Below are 21381 nucleotides of genomic sequence, written 5' to 3'. Positions count from 1 at the left end.
AACATGATACAGACCTTGTGATTTCCTATTTTCCCCCTTTTTCAACTTGGATTTAAAAGTTCACTAGTTTTAATTCTATTTGGAAAGCTAAATAAAAATCAGTCCTTATTACAAAACAAAAAGCACTGCACTAGAGCCTGACCTGTATATGCATATCAGGCCAGACTAATTCCGTCTCTTTCTTCTGTCCACTACGTATTAGCTGCACACCTGTCTCTTCCTCTGCTCCCTGGATCCCCTGCTCATCATTGGTGTCTTGACCCCTACCCCTTGCTTGCTGAGCTAGACCCTTGGCAGTTTCATCCCTGGCCTCCCCACTGTTCTCCACCTGCCATGTCTAATCACTGTTAAAATTCAACTGACTCTGAATCCTAAAACATTTCTGGGGTCTGTCCCCTTCTTCTGATTCCCTTTTCCACCATGTATTTGAGCCCCTATACAAATTATCCCACAGTGTCTCAACTGGTCTCTTTGCATCTCCTGTCTCCCCACTTCTTTCCTGAATTTTCTTGATGAAACACAACCCTGGCCATGTGATATATATGCTTAGAAATTAACAGAGGTTCTTCACTGCAAGTTAAAAGCCAAATCCTTACACTATGATCCTACCACAGTTCACATATTTTCTATATATTAACTGATTTGGGGGAATAAGAGATGAAGTGCGATGGCAAAGTATTTGCCATGAACATATCACACAGAGAATCCTTAATTATTTTGCCGATGAGTCAAAAAAGTTTACTTTAGTCAGGCACAGTGGCACATGCCTGTAATTCTAGTGACTTGGGAGGCTGAGGTGGGAGGATCCCAACTTCCAGACCAGCCTCAGCAACTTAGGAAGGACCTAAGAAACTTAGCAACATATTTCAAAACCAAAAATAAAAAGGACTGGGTATGTACCTCAGTGGTAAAGTACCCCTGCATTCAATCTCTAATTGCCCTCCATACCAAAAAAAGTTTATTTTTAAACAACTATTATCAGGTAGACTCTTTCCTTTGAACTTAGGTAATCACCATAAAAAAATGTACCAACTCACAGAATATTAATGCCTTTTGACTTTTTCTAATGCAAGGGATGAAACCCAGGGCATGCTAGGCAAGTGCTCTACTACTGAACTATCTATCCCCTCAGCCCTTAATGCTTTTATTTACTGTGTAAGACAAAAGACTATTCCCTTCCTTTTGCCTCTTTTCTTTTGGAGAATATAATTGCTGAGAGTATCAATGTTGGCTGATTTAATTTCATAAGACAGGTTAATACTGCACCTGAAATACCATAACCCTGCTCCCATAAAAAAACTTGAGTTTCCAGCAAGAATCAAAGTCAGAAGAAAAATGTTTATTTCATATGCAAGACAACTTCCTATGACAGTGAGTCCTGGACACTCCTGTGACCATCTGCCATGTGTGCTAGGAGGAAGGCTAATTGAGCTACAGCCTACTGAGGGAGTGCACCACCCAGAATACATCTTTACAAAGACCACCTGAGAACAGACACCAGTCCACAGTGAGCACCTTCTTTAAACCACCCCAATTACTGAAATGTACCAAACACACTTCCCTAAGCAGTTTCCAAAAAGTTTTGTTTTGTTTGGTACTGGGGGACCAAATCAAGAGTTTTGTATATGCTAGACAAAGCACTCTACTGAGCTAAACCCCAGCCCCTAAAGAGTGACATTCAATGCCTGCAGCAACCATCTTTATAGTAGCTGCTGTAAATTTTCATATTTTATAGATGAAGAGTGTGATATAATGGTTAACAGTCTTGAGCACATGACCCAGGCAGGAGAGAGCAAGTACTGACCTCTCACCCAGGCCTCTTCACCACATCACTGAGAGAATGGCAAAAGCTAGAAAGGTGAAGTACACCTATGAGGGTAGTTGGAACTGCTTTCTGCCAGAATCACAAAAACCTTCCTACACAAGGCTCAGGAGCCTTGACCTAGTGCCACATGCCAGCCAGGGCACCCAGGGCTTAAGCCGACTCACCCAGAAGTACCTCCAAGGCTCCAACTTCAGATTGCCACTGACCTTCATGTAGGGATTTGGATATTTGAAATAAAACCTACTTTCACATACTATTTGATCATGTTAGCTCTTTTAACAGATTATTGAGAACTAGTTTAACATCTTGGGTATGAATTATTTGGCCTGATGTACAATGATGTGTTTATTATGACTTGTTTGTCGATACTCTTGTTTACGAACCCTTAGCATTTTCAAAGAATTAGAAGTTTTACTTTAAAATCAGTTGTAATTCTCACCTATCACCCTCCCATGTTTTAAAAAAGAAATAAAAAAACTTGAAGGAAAATTAACAGTCCTTTGATTCATCATGATATACATGCAATACAATTCAAAACTGAAATCTTCACTTTAAATTCCTTAGAATTTAGACAAAGAAAAGTAACCCTCCCCCCCCACATCCAGTATCAGTGCTATCATGTTGTGATATAAAGAGATACCACACAGTGTTAAGGAAAAAAGATAATGAGATTACAGAAAAAAAGGTAGCTGCTCTACCCTGAAAGTTACAGGAAAAGAGGGAACAGGCTGTGTCTTCCCTAAGAGAATGTGTTATACAGACCAGCCCAGGACAGAAGTATGGGCTGAGATAACAGAGCAAGTGGCTGCCAGGAAAAAAGTGCAGAGCAGGAACAATCACCGCAGCTGGGTGTACAGAGCAGGGTGCTGGAGGGCAGAGACCAGGAGCTGAATATAAGGGGGCGGCTTCAGCAGAACCGGGCTGGTGGTAGCTGCATTGCCAGGCTTTGAGAAACACCAACCTTAAGAAGCACATAGACAGGAATTCAGAGAACATGTAGGATTAATGGCTTTACCTTACAGTGAATTATGCAGAGCTAACTTTCTTATCTGGCTGCTTGTGATATTTCAATTGTTTCATTTTCATAACATAATCAGTCTGTTAATATTTTTATATTTGTCAAATGTTTTCTATTTATAATTTTTAAATTATATTTTAAAACTTACAAATTGAAAGTAAATTAAGGAGGGATACTGACCTGTTATATGGGGGGTAGCATATCATCCATTATTTAAACTTACATTAAAAATAAACCTTAAAGCTGGGCATAGTAGCACATGCTGTAATCCCAGAGACTTGGGAGGCTGAGGCAGGAGGATCACCAAATTAAAACCCAGCCTGAGCAACCTAGTGAGGCCCCAAGCAACTTAGTGAGACCCTGTTTCAAAATTAAAAACAAAAAGTGGGGGTTGGGATTGTGGCTCAGAGGTATAACGCTCCCCTAGCATGGGTGAGGCTCTGGGTTTGATCCTCAGTACCGCATAGAATAAGTAAAATAAAGATATTGTGACCAACTACAACTAAGAAATAATTTAAAAGCCGGGGGTGGGGGGGTGGGGGGGGGTGTGGCATAGTGGTTGAGCACCCTGGGTTTAATCCCAGGTACCTGCCCTCCGCCTCCCAAAATACAGTCTCTTTAATATACTGACTGAAGAAATTTTTAAAAAATTAATGTAAGCTCAGTTCTTCACATGACTTGTAGGGTTAAAAAGAGATGAAATATTCCTGAAGGAAGCTGTTAAGAACAAGTTTGGGAGAGGGAGGGAGGGAAGGACAGGTGGCTCTCCCACCTGTAGGGCAAGTCTGGGGTGTGCTGTCTCAAGGGCTCCATGGCCACCAGATCAGGTCTCTACCACAACCCTGCAAACCTCACACTCCTCACCACCTCAAACACGATTTGTATTTATTAAGTCATACATACCCCTGTTTAGGGGCGAAACTTGCGTAACACCATTCGGATCAGAGGTCAAAAGTGGACAGAAACAAAGGGAACAGTGCAAAAGCAGCTAAAAAGGGAAGGGGAGTTAAGGCCATTCTGTTTGAGACAGGAATGGTCTGGTTTTGGGCAGTTTTCAGACTAATGTGACACAGGGACAGGAACTACTCTGAGGACTTCTTATTAGTTGGTCACAATATCATGCTTGTCAAAACACCAGGTAAATACACAGGCCAAAGTGGATCTCTACTGAAATGTGTGGGGCCTTATCTTTTATGATGGGATTGAGAACATGCTCATTAAGCAAGACCAGTACTGAATGCATCTGCTAAAGGCTGCGATAAAGTGACCTTGACAAATTGAAACATCATTTATTAAAGAAAAGGCAAGTTTGTGCAATTATATATTAAGAAAAGGAGAATAATAGCTAGATTAATAAAAGGATCTGGTAGTCACAGTGAAACATCAGCTCCAAGAACCAAAAAGCATAACTTTATAAACCATTTTTTAAAATCGATACATCTCAGAGCTATACTAACTGCACATGTACATTAAGCCTCTCAGTTGATTTTTTTACTCTGGAGTAATGGAACACTATTCTCTCCCTTCCTATCTCAGTACTTGCAAGAATAAAACAGATGTACAAGTATTTTGAAAAATTAACTTCCAAATATAAAGATAGTATTCTATTTTTATTTTCATTTTAAAAAAGAGTTAAACAGAGAAGGATCAATGGAAGAGAAAGGAAATAAGCTTAAAGCTGCAGCATGAGATTTACAACTGGTGAAGTGTTAGTGAAATTACACAAGAGCCCAGAATCTATGTCCAGAGCCTCTATTCTACAGGATCATGTAGTTAAAAATTACTTTTTTTCTTGGGGATAGGGGTATGGGGGAGAGTACTGGGGCATTGAGCATAAATGTTCTACCACTGAGCTACACCCCCAGCCCTTTTTATTTTTTAATGTAAAATAGTCTTACTAAGTTGCCCAGACTGGCCTTGAACATGTGATCCTCCTACCTTAGCCTCCCAAACAGCTGGCATTACAGGTACGCATCACCATAGCCAACTAAAATGACCTGTATTTTTATGGTTTGCTTTAAATGAAACCTCCCAACATTTTGTCCCTTGGAGAGCATAGTTAATTTGAAGCACTTCTGAAACAGTTGAGACTGAAACTGATGTTTTAAAAAGCAAAATATACTTTCAGTGTTTGCTACCTAGAGTACTCTGTCATTGGAACCATCTGGTCACTGAAAGCTAGGGATGAGGGTTAGAAAGAGACCAATTGATCATATTTGGTACATTTGTTCCAATTATAACATTCCATATTTTATTTGGGGATCAAATCTGACAAGCAGTAGACTAAATAATCTCTTTTTAAAGAAATGGATTCCTGATTGGGCATCTTAAGAGGCAGGCTAGCTTTTCACCATGCTTTCAAAGAAGAAACTGAGGCTTAGGGTGGCTGCGTCATTATGGGGCATCTTTTACCTCCTACAAACTAAATGTGACTAAAGATACAAATGCTAGGGATTTGGTGGGACACTATTTAGCTTGATTACTTGTCACCAATTATTGCTAGAGAATGCTCAAGTTCTCTCTCTCTCTCTCTCTCTCACACACACACACACACACACACACACACACACAAAATGCACCAAGAAATGTTAACAATATTAAATGTTGAAATAAAACGCTTGCAGATGGTCACATACCTCCCTCAAACATCAAAATAAACAAACCCACCAAATACCAGAAAAAAAATTGACCAGTAGGTCATCAACTTGGGCATGATGATTAATGAATTACTGAGTGCTCAAATTTAACTTTTTAAAAAATTCTGTACCTTAGGTTCTTAAATTCTTATATCTCTTTATGATCTCACATTTTAAAATGTTTTTGGGTCTAAACTTACTAAAGGAGGTAAATATATTTCAAACTTGATGTTTCAGAGTGACGCTGATAATGGAAAGAGCAAAGAGAGGGAGAAAAAAGTGCATGAGGGAGCCCAAGAGGGAAAGGCAAGCTCCCATGTGACTGAATTAGAAGGCTCCCATTTCAAACGTATATATTACATATTCCTCATTAAATAATTTTTTGTGTGGTGCTGGGGATCAAACCAGGGCCCCACACATACTAAACTGGCATTCTACCACTGTACATTTTTTACTTTCCTAGTATTTCTTTTGTATTAGACACTGTTACAATGCAAGGATAAAATCCAGTGTATGGGTGAGGGAGAGGTTACTATGAGGTCCAAGACGACTAGGATCCTGCCTGATAAAATTCTTCTTAACTACAACTGAAATTCATTTATATATGTCAACTAACAAAAATACAGTAGTCTAAAAATGGGGGGGGGGCAAACTTGCAAGACTTTTGAAAAAGGAGAGAAGAGGTATTCAAGTTCTGGAAGTTGGAAACAGGGTAGATGAGAAAAAGTGATATGGTGGCCTGAAAGGGAGCAAACAATAATATGCAATGAAGTCATCACTAGAATGCTGGCCTCCGTATGGCACAGACTAGGGAAGCTCAGGTCCTCAGTAAAGGGGTGAGGTGGGGCTGGAAAAGGAACATTTTCTCAGTTTTTATGAGGAATTAGCTTCCTACCTCAATCTGACTTAACAGAGAGGAAGGGGGCACACTGAAGACAAGGGGGGCGCCAATATCTGCACACTGAAGGCTAAAATCACCCCCATCCACACTCACCCACCCCTCCACCTGGCTCTTTTGAAGAAATGGATTCCTGATTGGGCATCTTAAGAGGCAGGCTGGCTTTTCACCATGCTTTCAAAGAAGAAACTGAGGCTTAGGGTGGCTGTGTCATTATGGGGCATCTTTTACTTCCTACAGGCAACCAGTTGGTGCCTCTGCGTAGAATATTTCAAGATTCCTCTCAGGGAAAACTGACCTCGGAGAGAAGACCGGCAGATACTGACTAAGCTACCTTCTACAGGGAGGACCACAGGCCAACAAGCCTTGCACATACTGAAACCCAGAACTTCAGATGATTTCTTTTTAGTATCTCTTTCTCTTCTAAAACTACAAATACATGGCCAAGGGTAACAGGCATGTGAAGAACCTCCAACAAGAAAGAGGAAAATAGAAAACAAAAATATTTAGAGAAAAGTCTTTAAAAAGCAACCTGCAATGTGCTCAAAAAGTTAGTATCACCATAAACCAAGCTGATAATGTTTTCAAAATCAGTACGTTTAGAGTAAAAAGGCTCTTTAAAGTATCAGAAACAAAACTAAGTACATGAATTGAAGAAAGCATGGAGAAATTAAAACAAGACAACAAAGAAATGGAATACAACACAGAGAAGCAGCCCAGAGGAGCAATCCAGGAAGGAAAGGCAATTCCTTATCAACAGGAATTATGGAAAGAGAACAGAGAAACCAGAGGAAGGAAATCATGAAAGAAGAAATAACAAAGGACATATTTTCCTGAACTGAAATATGTGACTGACTGTACAGGTGGAACAGTCTCACAGAGCCAGCATAATGAGACCTACTCCTACTTGAGATCTGAGAACCTGAAGGAAGAAAGGAGATCTTCCAACCTTCCAGAAGAGAACAATGTAAAGGGTCCTGTCTTCTCAACTGCAACACTGGAAGCCAGAGGGCAAGTCACCAGCAATGAATTCAAGAGGTAAATCACTTCAAATCCAGAATTACATACCCAGCCAATTCTCAATTAAGCATGAGGGTGGAATAAAGAAATGTCCAGAAAGACAAGATGGCCACATACACCACAGAACCTCTCAGGAAACTACTAAAGGATGATGTACTCCCTTTAAGGGAAGGCCCATTTTTAAGGAAGAGGCAGACATGGCACAGGAGACAGGAAACAAAGCAGAATACGGAAATGAAGGCGATGAGCCACCTCAGGATAAGGGTTAGAAAACAGGACTAAAGAATAAATACCCTGACTGGAAAATGTGGATTAGAAAGATGTGGTTCAAGAAAATAGAAAGCAAATGAAAACAGGAATTAAATCTACAGCAATAAAACATTTTAGAAGAAATATAATCAGGGCTGGGGATGTGGCTCAAGCGGTAGCGCGCTCGCCTGGCATGTGTGCAGCCCGGGTTCGATCTCAGCACCACATACAAAGATGTTGTGTCCGCCAAAAACTAAAAAAAATGTAAATATTAAAAAATTCTCTCACTATCTCTTAAAAAAAAGAAATATAATCATAGCATACTTTGTAGTACAAACATCAAAAATGAAAATTTAAATGAAAAAAAAAAAACTCAATCAAGAACATAGACAGCAGTAAAAGTTATTATTCAAAAACAAGAAACTAGCAGAGGCAGCACCTTCTGAAACCTGCACTGTTGAAACTGGATGTCTACTGGAAGCAGGAGTCAGGGCTGAAGGTAGAGCAGGGTCACTTCACAGCCAATGGCATGACTTTATGGATATGTGTTACTGATGAAAATAAAAGTTAAAACAAATCTTCCAAACTACTCACTCCACTGTCTGCCCATCATTTGGGGCTTAGGAGTTTGTGATATGTAAGAATAAAGACTAAGATTGAAGAAATGGAACCAGAGTGAAGTCATAAAAGCCCAAGCTGGTAAGGAATTTCTCCTACTCACCATCTCTCTGGCTATTTCCAGCGCTTCCTGCAGGCCGTAGAGCCTGCCACAGACCAGGTAGATTCCATTGGCCCAGAGAATACAACCCTCATGGACCCAAAATTCGTTGCTGTCAAGAGGTAGTTCAGGGATTTGTAACTCCAGCTCGGGGCCACCTTCTGAAGTGGTGGGCACAGAGGGCTTTGTGTCCAAAACAGTCTTTTCACTGCTGCCCTCAGTGGCTGCTTTTTTACAAGGGAGCCCCCTGGACAGGGACCGGGGGCCTCCACCACAGTCTTCTGAGCGGTGGCGCCGCTTGAACCTGGGGTGTGCAGCCAGGCTCCTCTGCTCCTTCTGCTGCTGCTGCTCCTCCTCCTCCTCAGTGTCCGTCTTGGAGCCATTGGAAGCACTTTTGTGCCGTACCTTGACTTTGCTCTGCATTTCCGTGGCCCTCTTGGGAGGTGGATTCTTCGGGAGAGTGGCTGCATAATCTTGGGGATAAAAGGGTCCAAAGAGGTCACCCATGTTCCGGTAACTGGCCCACTTGCCACACAGACAGCAAACCAGGTGCCCCATAACAGAAGACTCTGTCACCACAGGCCCCTGCAGCATAAAGGACGAAGCTGGGAGCACCTTGCTTTCAGTGCTACTGGGGGGAGGGGTTAGGGACCTCTGACTTTTCCGACCCCTCACCAATTTGGTCTGTTCCTCTTCTTCAGCATTGATGATTGTACAAACGGCTCCAAGTTCACACTTATTTACTACATGAATATAAGGGAAAAAAGACTTGTTCTTAGCATCTGTTTTATCCAATGGCTGAGTGGCATATTTGAGCTTGATCTCAGGTTCTTGGGGCTCTACGATGGGAACTGCTTGTTTGGTTTTCCGCTTCCTTGGCTGGGCTCCAGGCTTCCTTCTCTCCCTTCTTTGCCTCTGCTTTTTTGGCTTTGGCTCTCCATCTGCAGAACCTTCTGGTATCTGAGGGGGTTGGGGTGGTGGAGGTGGTGGCTGCTGCTGTTTCTTTTGCTTATTCACACTACCTATGGGTCTCCCCTTCTTCTTTCCTGATGGGAAATATCCCTTTGGGGGGAAACTCTCTTGTTTGGGTGAAATTGTCACTGTATCATTCTCTTTCTCTTCAGCCTTGGGGTTTGCCTCTGGGGCCAATATGCCCACTGGAGCTACATTCTTTGAGTCAGGAAAGAGTAAAGGTGCTGCTCCACCCAGGGAACCATCTGGTCTCCCTTGGTTACTGCCAGGCTTCTGTGAGGTTGCCACTGTCATGGCACCAGGGGGTTCCTTTCCAGCGGGAACTGTTTCTGGATGTGTTTCTGCCTTTACTTTGTCGTCCCCACTGCCATGCCACTCTTCTGAAGACCTCGGAAGAGGCTTTTCAACATTTAACTCCTGGTTGGTTGGACCGACTAGGTCGGACACTACCTCACCTTTTCTCTTCTCCATCTCAGCTTCTTGAGCAGCCACAGTACCACCCTCTGGAGGACCACTCTTCAGAGACAATATGTCATCCAGCGTGACCGTGTCTCCTCCTGCCTCTGCACTGTTTGCAGATGCACTCCGCCTAATATTTGGGGACGTGATCTTCTGAACTATAGCTTCCAATTTCAGTCCCCGTCCTTTCCGTGGGGGCAGTATTTTGGTCTTAGCAGGGCTTGTAAGGGTAACAGCAGGACAGTTTCTATTATCTGGGCTCGGGAGGTCCTTGGAGGAATCTCTCTTAGGGATAGACTTGATGTCCTGACTATGAGAAAGGTGCGCGTAGGAATTGAAGGCTTTATCGGTGCCTTCTTTTGATGGGTGAAGGAGGCGCCCTTTATCATCAGCACTAGTGTTCTTTAGATCTTGTGACTGTCTCTTACTGGGGATGGGAGAGATAAAAGAACGCACACGCCTCCGCATGATTAAGGGGTTTTGAGACGAATGATCCTCCTGACCCGGGAGCCTCAGCATTACATTACTAGGTTTGGATGACTGTGTAGATTCAGCTAGTCCGTGTCCATCGGTCTCATGTGGTGGCCCGTACCTTTTTTGATTAGACATTCCTGGAGGACCACTGCTCTTAGCAGGAGAAGTTTGCCGAGAAAGATCCCAACAAGATTCTTGTTGCAATTTCTGGGAGCCATGCTTCAATTCCATGCCTTTGTTAGGCAGGCCGTCACTAGACATGAGGCAGCGTCCTGCTTCCTGACCGCTGGGGTCATGGTATGTCCCTACAGGTGGCCCATACATCATACCGTCTTTGTCGTTTTTCAGAGGGCTCCGTACTCGGTCAAGAAACTGCTGTTGCCGTGGGCTCTTCCGTGGCCCCTCTTGCCTGTGTTGAGCCGCAGCAATTACTCCCTGAGCAGAACTGCTGCTCCAGTCTTTGTATTCCTCTTGCTGCTGTTGGTACATCTGTCTCTTATAATGGAGCTGGGAATTCAAACCTGCGTTAGGGTCCCCATAAGCATGAGCCCGAGTGTTTGTGTGATAAGCAGAGGCCAGGCTTTCTGAGTTGGGAGAAAAGGGAGCATGCAAACTCCTGTTGGCCCTCTCTGAAAAGGTCATGTGTGGGTTCATGTGATGAGGGTCTCCCCCTGGGCCTCTGCTTCTTCCGGGAGACATTTTCAATTTTTCTGCAAAATCATGATACTGAGAAGGGGACCGACCCCTCATAGCCTCCCGACTACCAACTCTGCCAGGGACCCGACGCATTGGTGTGGGCCTGCTGTCTTGTGGGCCATAGTCTGAAAGGGAATCATGGGCCGCTGCTCCAGGGCTGGCATTGCCGCGGTAAGACTCATGCTTGATGCTAGCGGGATGGCAGTGGTCTCCAGATTTCTTGTTGTTGAAACTAGCTTGGGATTTGGATTGTTCAAAGTCTTCCTCTTTTATCTGCCCACTCTGGGATTTTAGCTTTGTTTCCATGGATACCAACCCACCTGGAAGAATGACTGACTGACTTAAACTTGGGTTGAGACGTTCATTCCTCCCAATTCTGGTGTCAGCACTCATGTGTCCCAGTGAGTGAGCACCTGGATCCCTGACAATCTGTCTTAGTGGAGAAATATCACAGATCACTGACCTCCTTTCAGAGAGGGAGCCCCCGGGTTCATGGGCTGATGATGGAGGTTCTATTTCAAACTTTCTGGGAATTGGATAGTCAGCCAAATTGATCTGTTTCATTTCAGAAGCAGTGCTGCTTGATTTCCTTTCCCAAGGGCCCCAGTGGGGGTTTTCTAACAGGGATCCAATGCTTTTGTTCAGAAGGCCCCTGCTAGCTAATTCATTGGTCTGACTGACTAAGACGTTGGGCCTCGTGGTTCCTTCTAGGCCACCAGCCATCCCCTGATGCTCCTGAGCACTCCTGGAATACCTCCTGTCTGGGTGGTGGTGGTAACCCTGAAGCACCTCCTGCAGGAGGCTTGGGAACTTCTCATTTCTACCCTTTCGTTCCCCATGGCCAGTGAAATCCCCCTTTTCTTGCCCTGTAGCATACTGGGGAAAGCCACTGACATTTCGCGGCACCGCTGACCCAAAGCTGTCTTTGTAACTATAGCGCAGGCTTCCAGGAGACTTGCTAGGCTCAGTTCTGCCTGTGAAACTGGGACCCACTGCAGAGTGACCACTCTGGCCATTTCCCTCTCCATTGTGGTTGGAGCTATTATCACCATTCTTGTTTCCTTTGTTCCCTCCTCCTGGAGGCTCTGGCTGTGGAAGTGATGTGTGACTGCCTTCCTTTGCCCCACTGTTGCTAGGTGGCCTCTGAGTGGCTGCAGGTTCGTCCTCTTGGGAGCCTTTATCTTGTCCACCAGGCTTTTCTACCCGACCTGTCATGGCTTCCCTGGAGACAATTACTCCAACTGTCTTCTCATTGACTTTTGGGTTCCCCTCAGATGACAGTGATGTGTCCTTGGCTCCTGGTGAGGTGGCCTCTTCTCTAGCTGCAGGACTGGCACTGAGTCTGGGAGGTTCATTCTGAGCACTTTGTGCTGGTGAGGAGCCAGCTTTCTCTGAGGCTCCACCCTTGTAGGTGGTATCGGAACTGGTGCTCTGGCCACTCAGCTGCCTCACTCTCTCACCTTGATCCTCGGAGCTGCTAGAGCAGCCTCCATCCAGTGACTCTGCCATAGGGGACTTCAGTTGTTCCTCGGGCTGCGAGGAGCCTTCTGAGTTTGTGCAGCTATCTGCTTTCTTAGATGATGAGGAGGGCCTCTTGGAGGTCTTCTTCTGAGGTGTCAGGGCATCAGAAAGTAACATGTGTTGGACAGTATTAGGAAGATTGGCCACCTGAGTACTCAGGGCACTCAAACTACTCAACCCGGGATCCGTCAGCCGCTTTTCTGGCACCCCTTCTATCCCAAACCCTTTGAAGCCTGAAGCATGAGAATTAGGACTGGGCATCATAGACGGGGTTGGACTGAGTTGAGGCATTAACTGTAAAATTCTGTTTCTAGAACCCATGGGCACGTTGCCTTGCCCACACTGGAGATTCTCCCCACTCTGCATGAGCGGAGAAGGGGTGGAGCTACAGCTCGGAGACTGGACAACAGAGGCAGCTGGAGAAGGGTTGGAGATGGGGCTGAAGTTCTGGTGGAACTGCATAGGGGACCTCACGGGAACCTCAGGCTGGTTGTATTGCCCCACCTGGCTTTGTAGGGGCAGTTTGGTGGCAGCATTGGTGTACTGCATCACATGCTGAGGTGGATGCTGCTGTTGCTGTTGCTGCTGCTGCTGTTGCTGTTGCTGTTGCTGTTGCTGCTGCTGTTGTTGTTGTTGCTGCTGCTGCTGCTGCTGTGGTGGTGGCTGTGGCTGCTGCTGCCCCTGCTGGGCCCCTTGTGGAATCTTTGCCTGTTCAAAATTTTTCATAGATTGAGGCTGATAGTTATAGTTTGACTGTGTTCCATAAGCCTGTGCATTAGAACCTACGTTGTGCCCTTCATACTGAGATCCAGCATTCACACTGTAGCTGCCATCATAGCTCTGTCCAGACTGGCTAAAACGCTGTGGTGAAGGGAAGGAGGAGGAGGAGGAGGAGGAAGCAGAAGACTGGTAATGTTGCCCAAACTGACCTACTCTTAACTGGTATCCAGCAGCAGAGGATGGTAGAGTTGAGGGCCGCTGCATTGGCTGTAGGTGGGATGAGCTGGAGGCTGGTTGGCCAGTGGCCTGTGGCAGCGGTTGATGGGATTGGTAAAGCTGTTGTCTCAGCTGCTGTACTTGCTGCTGCTGCTGCTGGCTGGAAGCCTGCTGTTGGTACTGAGCACTCCCAGGAGAAAAAGGCCCTGTGTAATCCTGCTGATAATGAGACACACTACCAAGGGCAGAGTGCTGTGCTTGAAATTGGCCCACATGACCTTCACTCCCATACTGATTGCCAAAGCTGCTCCCCTGGGGGGGTCCATAGCTCTGCACTGGCCCAGAAGGCCTTCGCTGAGGAGGCTGTGGGGTTCCTGTCGCCACGGGATCTTTGTTGCCTGCCATGTAGTAAAAATCTCCAGCCTCTTTCCTAAAGCCCTGGTAGCCTTGATGGCCAGAGGTCTCACTAGCCATTGCTGCAGCAGCTGCTGTTCCTCGACGTCCCCCACCACTGCTGCCTCCACTGCCACCACTGCCACCACCGGCACCCCCAAAATTCTGGAACATCTGGGCCTGACGAGGGCTGAACTCTTCTATCCGGGATGAGCCGTGTACCTCCTGTGGGTAGCTCTGCTGGTTTCCGTGGTAACTGCTTTGCTCCCGGAAGGACTGCATACTGTTCAGCAGCACAGCAGCAGGCCAACAGCCCTCCTGGAAATGAAAAGAAAGCAAGCCATGAGACCATGCATCTCCTCAACACCAGCAAAACCCACCTGAGACAACGTGGATGCCCAAACAGAGCTGGATAGTTGAACTGCATCTCCTTTTTTCTTATCCTATCCATTTCTGATAATGCACACAAGCAGGGGAATGGTCTAAAGAATGAAACAGGAGTTTGTGGTAGAATGAAAAAAACACTGTATATACAAAGTCAATGTAGTTTTTAAAGAATTTCATTATTAGACAAATGAGCACTCAAAAGTCTACTGGATTAAACAGGGGGCTATGTTATTACTGTCAATGAAAAATAATGTTTAAATGAGTCTCCCAGAGGTGGGGGGAGGGCCCTATTGTGGTGGGGGAGGGGTGAGAAAAAACATTTTCATTTCTTTGCTTTACTGTATTAGACTGACCACTGTGGGTCTCAAATAACCATAGGCAGTCACTCCACAGTCTGCTTATCCCAATCCCTGCCTGAGAACTGGTCTGAGAAGTAAGACAGTTCTTCATATCCAAATGCACATTACTGGAGACTCACTGTAACTACCAACTGCCTGTGATATCCCCAGGACACTCAATCCTCATCACTGTATGGATTCCCTACCAACTTCTTCTTGACACATAATTTTGTCCAAAGTACCCCTTCTCAACCACCACCTCAGCTCCCAGGTACAAGCGGCTGGCTTAAGCCAGACAGGAGCAGTGACTATTCTTTCAGACTCCTAGAAGTGTGCAAGAAGTTACAGCACATTTTATTCCCCACCTGGCTTTTCATTTGCCAATCTAGTAATCACAAACTTGTACCTAGCCACTTCTATGAAAGAAAGAACTGGAACATTCACTTAGCAGGATGGCAAACAACGAGAAGAATATAAAGCTAGGACACATGCACTTCCCAGTCATCTGATTGGGCCACCATGTGGCATTACTTTTGCTAATGCATCATCCTTTTAAACAATCAAGAGCTGATTTTATTTTTCCTTTTGCCTGAGCTTACCTTCTTCTCGGTCAGAGATGAATAAGACAAGGTCAAACTGCTCCAAAAATTGTTTAAAAAGCACCTATGAAACATCAACTAGTAGATAGGCCCTAACAGACAGCTTTCTTACAATGGTTCATGAAGCTAGTTTTTTAGTCCCTCTTAGGAGGACCTGAATGGAGTTGCCCACAGAAAAGGCAGTGATACTTTTTAAAGATAAGTCAGATTCACCAACTCTTTGCTCCTGGACTGGGCCACCCACACTTCTGCATAGCAACTCTGGTCTGCCTGCCACGCTCTTTCCCCAAGCCACATGGCTTGTCTCTCTCATCTCCTTCAGGTCTCTAGGCAAGTGTCACCTGACTGCTACTGCTTTCCCTGGCCAACCTATTAAAAACAGCTTACACTACACCCTCACCCCGGCTCTTAACCCAACCCCACCCCTGTACTTATTCCCATCAAATGCATATATGCAACTTGTTTGCTGTCTCTCTGATTAGCATGTAAACTCCTAAAGAGCAAAGACTGCCTGATCCTTGTCATGCCATTAACAATAAGTAGCATGTGGCAGGCATTCTGCATGAATGATTAAATAGTATTAAGAACTAGGCCTTGGAGAACTAGACTAGAAGTCACATTCAGAAATGGTGCTGTGGGGGTGAGAAAATTGCAGGAAGAGAAAACAAAACATGCTCAACCTAAATGCAGAGCTGGAGGATACTGAAGACTTGCCTGTCAAGTCCTATAGATCCAGTTCTAAGGGAAAACCCAATTTAGCTTGGATACATATGAGAAGTGTGGGGAAAGACTTAAGAAAGTAAACATGGACCATAATGAAAGATGATCAGTGACTCCAACCTCTGAAAGCCTGACACACTTCTTCCTGAAATAGCTTACATCTAAAGTATTAAGTCTGATAATATAGTCACATGACACAAAGCCATCTTTAAACATTCACATATCCCCCCCCCCCAAAAAAAAAAAATCTAAAGAAAACTGTTTCTCATACTCATCAAGGCCTCTGGGATGGACTGCTGTTTCTCTGTTCCAACAAATCTGCTAGACAGGTATTCTATTGGTATAGCTACTTCAGCATTCATTATAATGCCTGATACTGTTCCGACTCTAACGTGCCCTAACTCATTTAAATTTCACAACACTAATATCCTGATTTTACAGAAGAGAAAACTAAGGCATGGAGTTCACAAAGCTCCAAAAACAGCAAGGCTGACAGCCAGTTCTTAATGCTACCCTACCCAGAGGTCTTCCACATAGAAAGTAACAGATACTACTGTCCTGTCAGGGTCAGCCTGTGCATGCATTCTCCCACGGACCTCCAGGCCTGTCCCATCTGGTTCTCCACCTCCTCTGTCACTTCTAGGGCTGTCATGAACAAGTTCACCTACATGCATATTTCTCCTCCTTGCAGGATTCTTCTACTCTAGTTCTTAGCACGAGTGATCTTCTCTAGGTGATAAAAGAAGGCTGAACGGGGCTAAAACTTAACAAAAACACTAAATCTGGGCAGTTGAAGGAAAGAAATGTTGCCTTGAGAGATAATCTCTAAATACAAGTTAAACAATTCTTCTGCAAATAAAATCAGATTTCTGAAGTTTTGAATGTATAAACAAAGGTGCCATTTGCTCAGTATTTTTCTAAATAGTGTGAGAAACAGAAAGTGTGATGGTCCATTTCCAGAATACAGTATTTAACCTTAATTGGGATGTAAGATCTAATCATGGCCATTTTGAACTTTCCAACCTGTATCCAATCGGAGCCACATTAACTATACCTTTCCCTTTACCCTCCCCAGTTTAAAATTAGCCTATCACACAGATCTTAACCCTGAGCTGCTCTTATCAGACCAAGGAGACAGTGCTATGTTAGGGATAAAAACAAGTAAACTGCCCACCCAAGTGTGCCTGCTTAGACTGTTTGGAGCACATACCTTGGCAGAAGGAAAGTCTGCCTTGCTGAGCTACTTCTGAGCTGTTCTGAGTGTTTGATTCCTTATTAGCCCAGTTATCTCTAACAATAGGAACCAACACAAGTTAAAGGCCACTTTAGATTAAACATCAGCCTCAGGTTATCTGGTTACTGAGAATTCTTTCTCCAGATGGGGAAAACAGATATGGGGATAATTTCTCCTTGGATCTATTCTAGGCCCTTCCCTGTAAATTCCCTATCCTGTATGATGCCCTTCTCCCTATTATTAGTTTGTTGACTAAAGGAAAAATACATTGATAGCAAATACTTCCTGAAGGGTTCCAGTGACACTAAATATTCTTTTTATTCATTCATTCATTCATTCATTCATTTTTTAGTTGTAGTTGGACACAATACCTTTATTTTACTTATATGTGATGCTGAGGAGCGAACCCAGGGCCTCGCACATGCTAGGCAAGTGCTCTACCGCTGAGCTACAACCCCAGCCCTGACACTAAATATTCTTAACATACATGAAGTATGAGTACCAAAAGGTGGTTGCAAGTTAGTTAGTTTATTTATTTATTTGCAATTCCAAGTACAGCAATTAGGGAAACCAAATATACCAGCAACAGGAAAGGTAAACTTGGGAGTATTTGTAACTTTACCATTAGCATAAGAGATCACCTCAATACTATCCCCCCCTTAGGGGGAAAAAAAAAAAAGCATCAGTGTAATTTTACATTTTTTAAAATTTATTTTACATTTATGTCGTGTTGAGCATTGAACCCAGCACCTCGTGCATGATAGGCAAGCACTCTACCACTGAGCCACAACCCCAGCCCCAAGTGTAATCAGTTTTAAAGCACTATGATTAATAATGATAAATGCCTGAATTCCCTTGTTTGACTGAATATAAATATGTGGTAAAGAAAATTTGCAACCTCAAAGGAAGTCAATCATCTTATAGGGAATTTTCACACATACTTAAAAAAGCGGTTTAGAAGAACACTGGTTCTTCCTCTACTATCCCTATCCTAATTTTCTGACATATTCTGAACTTTCTGCACAGACTGTGAAGATGTATTGATGTCTAAAACATGCCTGTACATTCCCACCACCCCAGCTGTGGCCATAATCTCCATCCTGGTGGAAGGCCAACAATCCTGCCATCTTATAGAAAACCAACATTAACCTCTATATATTCTGCCTTCAAAGGGTCAATACCATCCCACTCCCCAAAATCAAACTGTCTTCAAGAGAGTTCCTCTAAGTACCCATGTTCTCTTTGTCCTCCTTTGTTGGGAATTTAACCACTGACATCCTGTTGATTCCCCTTCCTTTCTTTGAGAAATGCTCCCTTTCTCAAGTTATCAACAACCTATATGCTTCTGGTTATGGCCTCTGTGCAGAGGACATTCTCTGTCTGCCCCCAAGGCTCAATCCTCACTCACCTCCCTCCTAATTTTATGCCCTGTGGGGGGCACCCTAGGGGTTACCAACAAGCTCTGCTACCAGCTGGCTTTTCGCCCAGTTTGGAGACAGTGAAACAGAAGTGTTTATTTTCTGGGCTCCTACCCTGGAGTTACCTGGACCGGTGAAGATTTCCTATCAATTGCCACAGCTCTGTCAGCTATCTGGCAACACGAACTACTTCTTCCTCTTGCCTTTAGCCTAAGAAGTGGTAACAACTCCTGTGAACACCAGGCCAGAAGACTCAGCTCTTCCCTATTCTTTCCCCAAATCCTGCTCAGCCGGTCCCTTTATTATAAAAATCTGCACAATCAACTCAGCATCACAATTGCCCCCTTCCATGTTCTCCTAGGCACATCAGAAGTTGGGCTCTCTTTCCTTCATGGCTCTGGGTTAGACTTTGCAAAGAGAAGCATGAGATTTGGAAGATGAAAAGGAGTGGTGGATATACCCTGGAGGCAGCAACAGCAGACCTGAACTATGTCATAGCGGCTGCCCGAGGAGCTCATGAGAACACCCACTGTGGCCCTTGAGTCAGATCAGCGGGACAAGCTTATCTGAACTCCCCAACCCCAGTTCTTCCAAGGCTGGGTCAACCCTTAATTTCTGCATTAAAACCCTTCATACCTGGAATGGGAAGCTTCTCTTTTCCTGAATGAACTCTCAATGATACAATTAAATGCTCCTCAAGTTACCAGTGTGAGTGTGCCATCTGTTTTCCACTGAGACCCTGACTGATAAAGTTCTCTCATTCCTAGGATTTCAGAGCACACTATTTTATGTCTTGAGGAGTAAGAAACTTCTATTTCATGCAACATGGCATACAACAGGGACTAGAAATCCTCCTTCAACAAAATATCTAGAAATGTCAAACAAAAGCACACAGACCTGCTGCAAAAAAAATGCCCAAGGCTCAAAACTGGAAGGGATACTAAAAACAGTAGCTAGCAGGAGGTAGACTCTGAACCAGAGATAGAGTGGGTGTCATTGGCCACATTGGTCTGCAGGACTCATTAACCATACAGAAAGGGGTCCACGCCCCATGTTTTTTATTGGTGCATTACAGCTGTCATACTTATGAGAATTGTTGTTACATATTTGTACATGTACACAATACATAATATAACAATATAATTTGGCCAGTATCTCTCCAGAAAGGGTTTTAATGTCCACAGAGAGACAGAAAGTAAGGGGGAGAAACCTCTTTAGTTGGAAATGGGGAGACTAATCAGTCACTTCTACAGGAAATGACTCTGGACAGTACTACTTGTAGCAGGAATAATTTTCTATAAAAATGGCAAGGTGTATTTATTCTTAGGCAGTCACCAGTTCATTTTTAGTGACAAAGATAATGCTGTTTTTTCCTCAACCACCTCAGCTTTCTATCCTAAAGGAAAACCACAATCCTCCAGAGCCAGAAGCTCTTGTACAACAAGCTTATCTCTTACTTTGACTCTTCACACTGAAGATGCTGCCTAGTCACAACACCCCTTTCCCATATCTGTCCTCTTCCTCTCCACTCCTGTCATGGCAATTTTCACCCTTCTGGCCTGGGAAAAATGCCTTCCAAAATTCTCTGTCCCAGCACAAGGCAGCCAGAAGAGAAAAGAAGAGCTGCAATGCCTCTGCACAGGCCTTGTCATCCTCTGTCCTCTTCCTGCTTCTGCTCCTCACCACCCTCTCCAGCAAGCCTTTCTGGCTCCTCTGTGCCCCTTTCACCTTGGGACCTTCTCTGAATCATCCCTAGACCCATAAATTCTTTCCAGGTCACGTGACTCTCAAAATCCTAACAGATGCTGCAATGTGATCTCAATAATCTTCCTTAAAGCAAAGAATTGCTGCCTTTACCTCACTTAGTGAAAACAAACTTAGTAAAGTGCCTTTCCCTTTAACTAGTACCTAAAGCATGTGCTACTTATATAATAATTACTACTTACTAAGCAACTTGTACATGTCAGGCTATCTGATTTTACATTTTTTAAAATATTTTTTAGTTATAGATGGACATGATATTATTATTTTATTTTTATGTGGTGCTAAGAATCACACCCAATGCTTCACACATGCTAGGCAAGCGCTCTGCCACTGAGCCACAATCCCAGGCCCCTGATTTTACATATCAGTTAATTGATTAGAGAGTGGAGGTAAAAACCCAGGATACATTATGTCATTTTCCAAAAGTTACTCTTTTAGGATAAGTTGGAACTGATACTCTTTTACTCAAATTCTTTTGATTCTAAGCCCATGATCCTTTCTTTCACTGCACCACAAACTGGGCAAGGAACACTCAAATCCATGCTTTCGAAAACTGTGACAAACACCTGGGTCAGAATGTAATAACTGGCCATCATGTTTCTGCATGCCTAGCACACCATACGCTCTACCACATGCTTTACATAAATGTTAATGTACTTAACCCTCACCTGGACCTAAGATGTGCTAGCACTCCCTTTGTAATCTGAGGCTCAAAGAAGTTAATAAAATGAAACATCCATAGTAAATAGAGAGGTGGGATATGAACTGCCTACCCCAGAATCCCAGACTGACAGAAGCCTTCCTTGAACCAGCAGCACAGGTTCCACCAGCACTCTCATAGACTGGGAATAGATTCTAGAAAAATTCTAGAAAGGAATCTTGAAATTTGCTGAAACTGAGTTTACCTGCTTGTACCAAATATATCTGTATCATTTGTTTCATGTGCATGTATACTGAGAATATCAGAAACAAATCTGCCCAGTGACTTGATTTGATATTTCATATTCTAAGTCCAGTCTGCACATGGGCAGAGCCTAGCTTTTCCTCAGTGACTGATAGCTGTCTCAGTACAACTGGCCTTCAGAATAAAAAGATGTGCTAATGGT

The 21381-nt window shown here is 43.9% G+C and overlaps 1 protein-coding gene across 3 annotated transcripts in view; it reads right to left on the bottom strand.

Moving 5' to 3' along the window:
- Positions 1–21381, bottom strand: part of Tcf20 (transcription factor 20) — a 91190-nt gene that overhangs the window by 37303 nt on the left and 32506 nt on the right. For 2 of the 3 annotated variants that reach the window (XM_027954659.2, XM_027954660.2), the window contains exon 2: positions 8368–14133. In XM_027954659.2, the coding sequence (XP_027810460.2) occupies positions 8368–14097 (5730 nt within the window). In that variant the 5' untranslated portion in view covers positions 14098–14133. Of the gene's footprint in view, positions 1–8367; positions 14134–21381 lie in introns of those variants that run through there. The other variant, XM_027954661.2, reaches the window with a different exon arrangement.

This window comes from Marmota flaviventris, chromosome 3, assembly GCF_047511675.1.
Source record: "Marmota flaviventris isolate mMarFla1 chromosome 3, mMarFla1.hap1, whole genome shotgun sequence".
NCBI lineage: Eukaryota > Metazoa > Chordata > Mammalia > Rodentia > Sciuridae > Marmota > Marmota flaviventris.
This window is presented reverse-complemented; position numbering and strand designations above follow the sequence as displayed.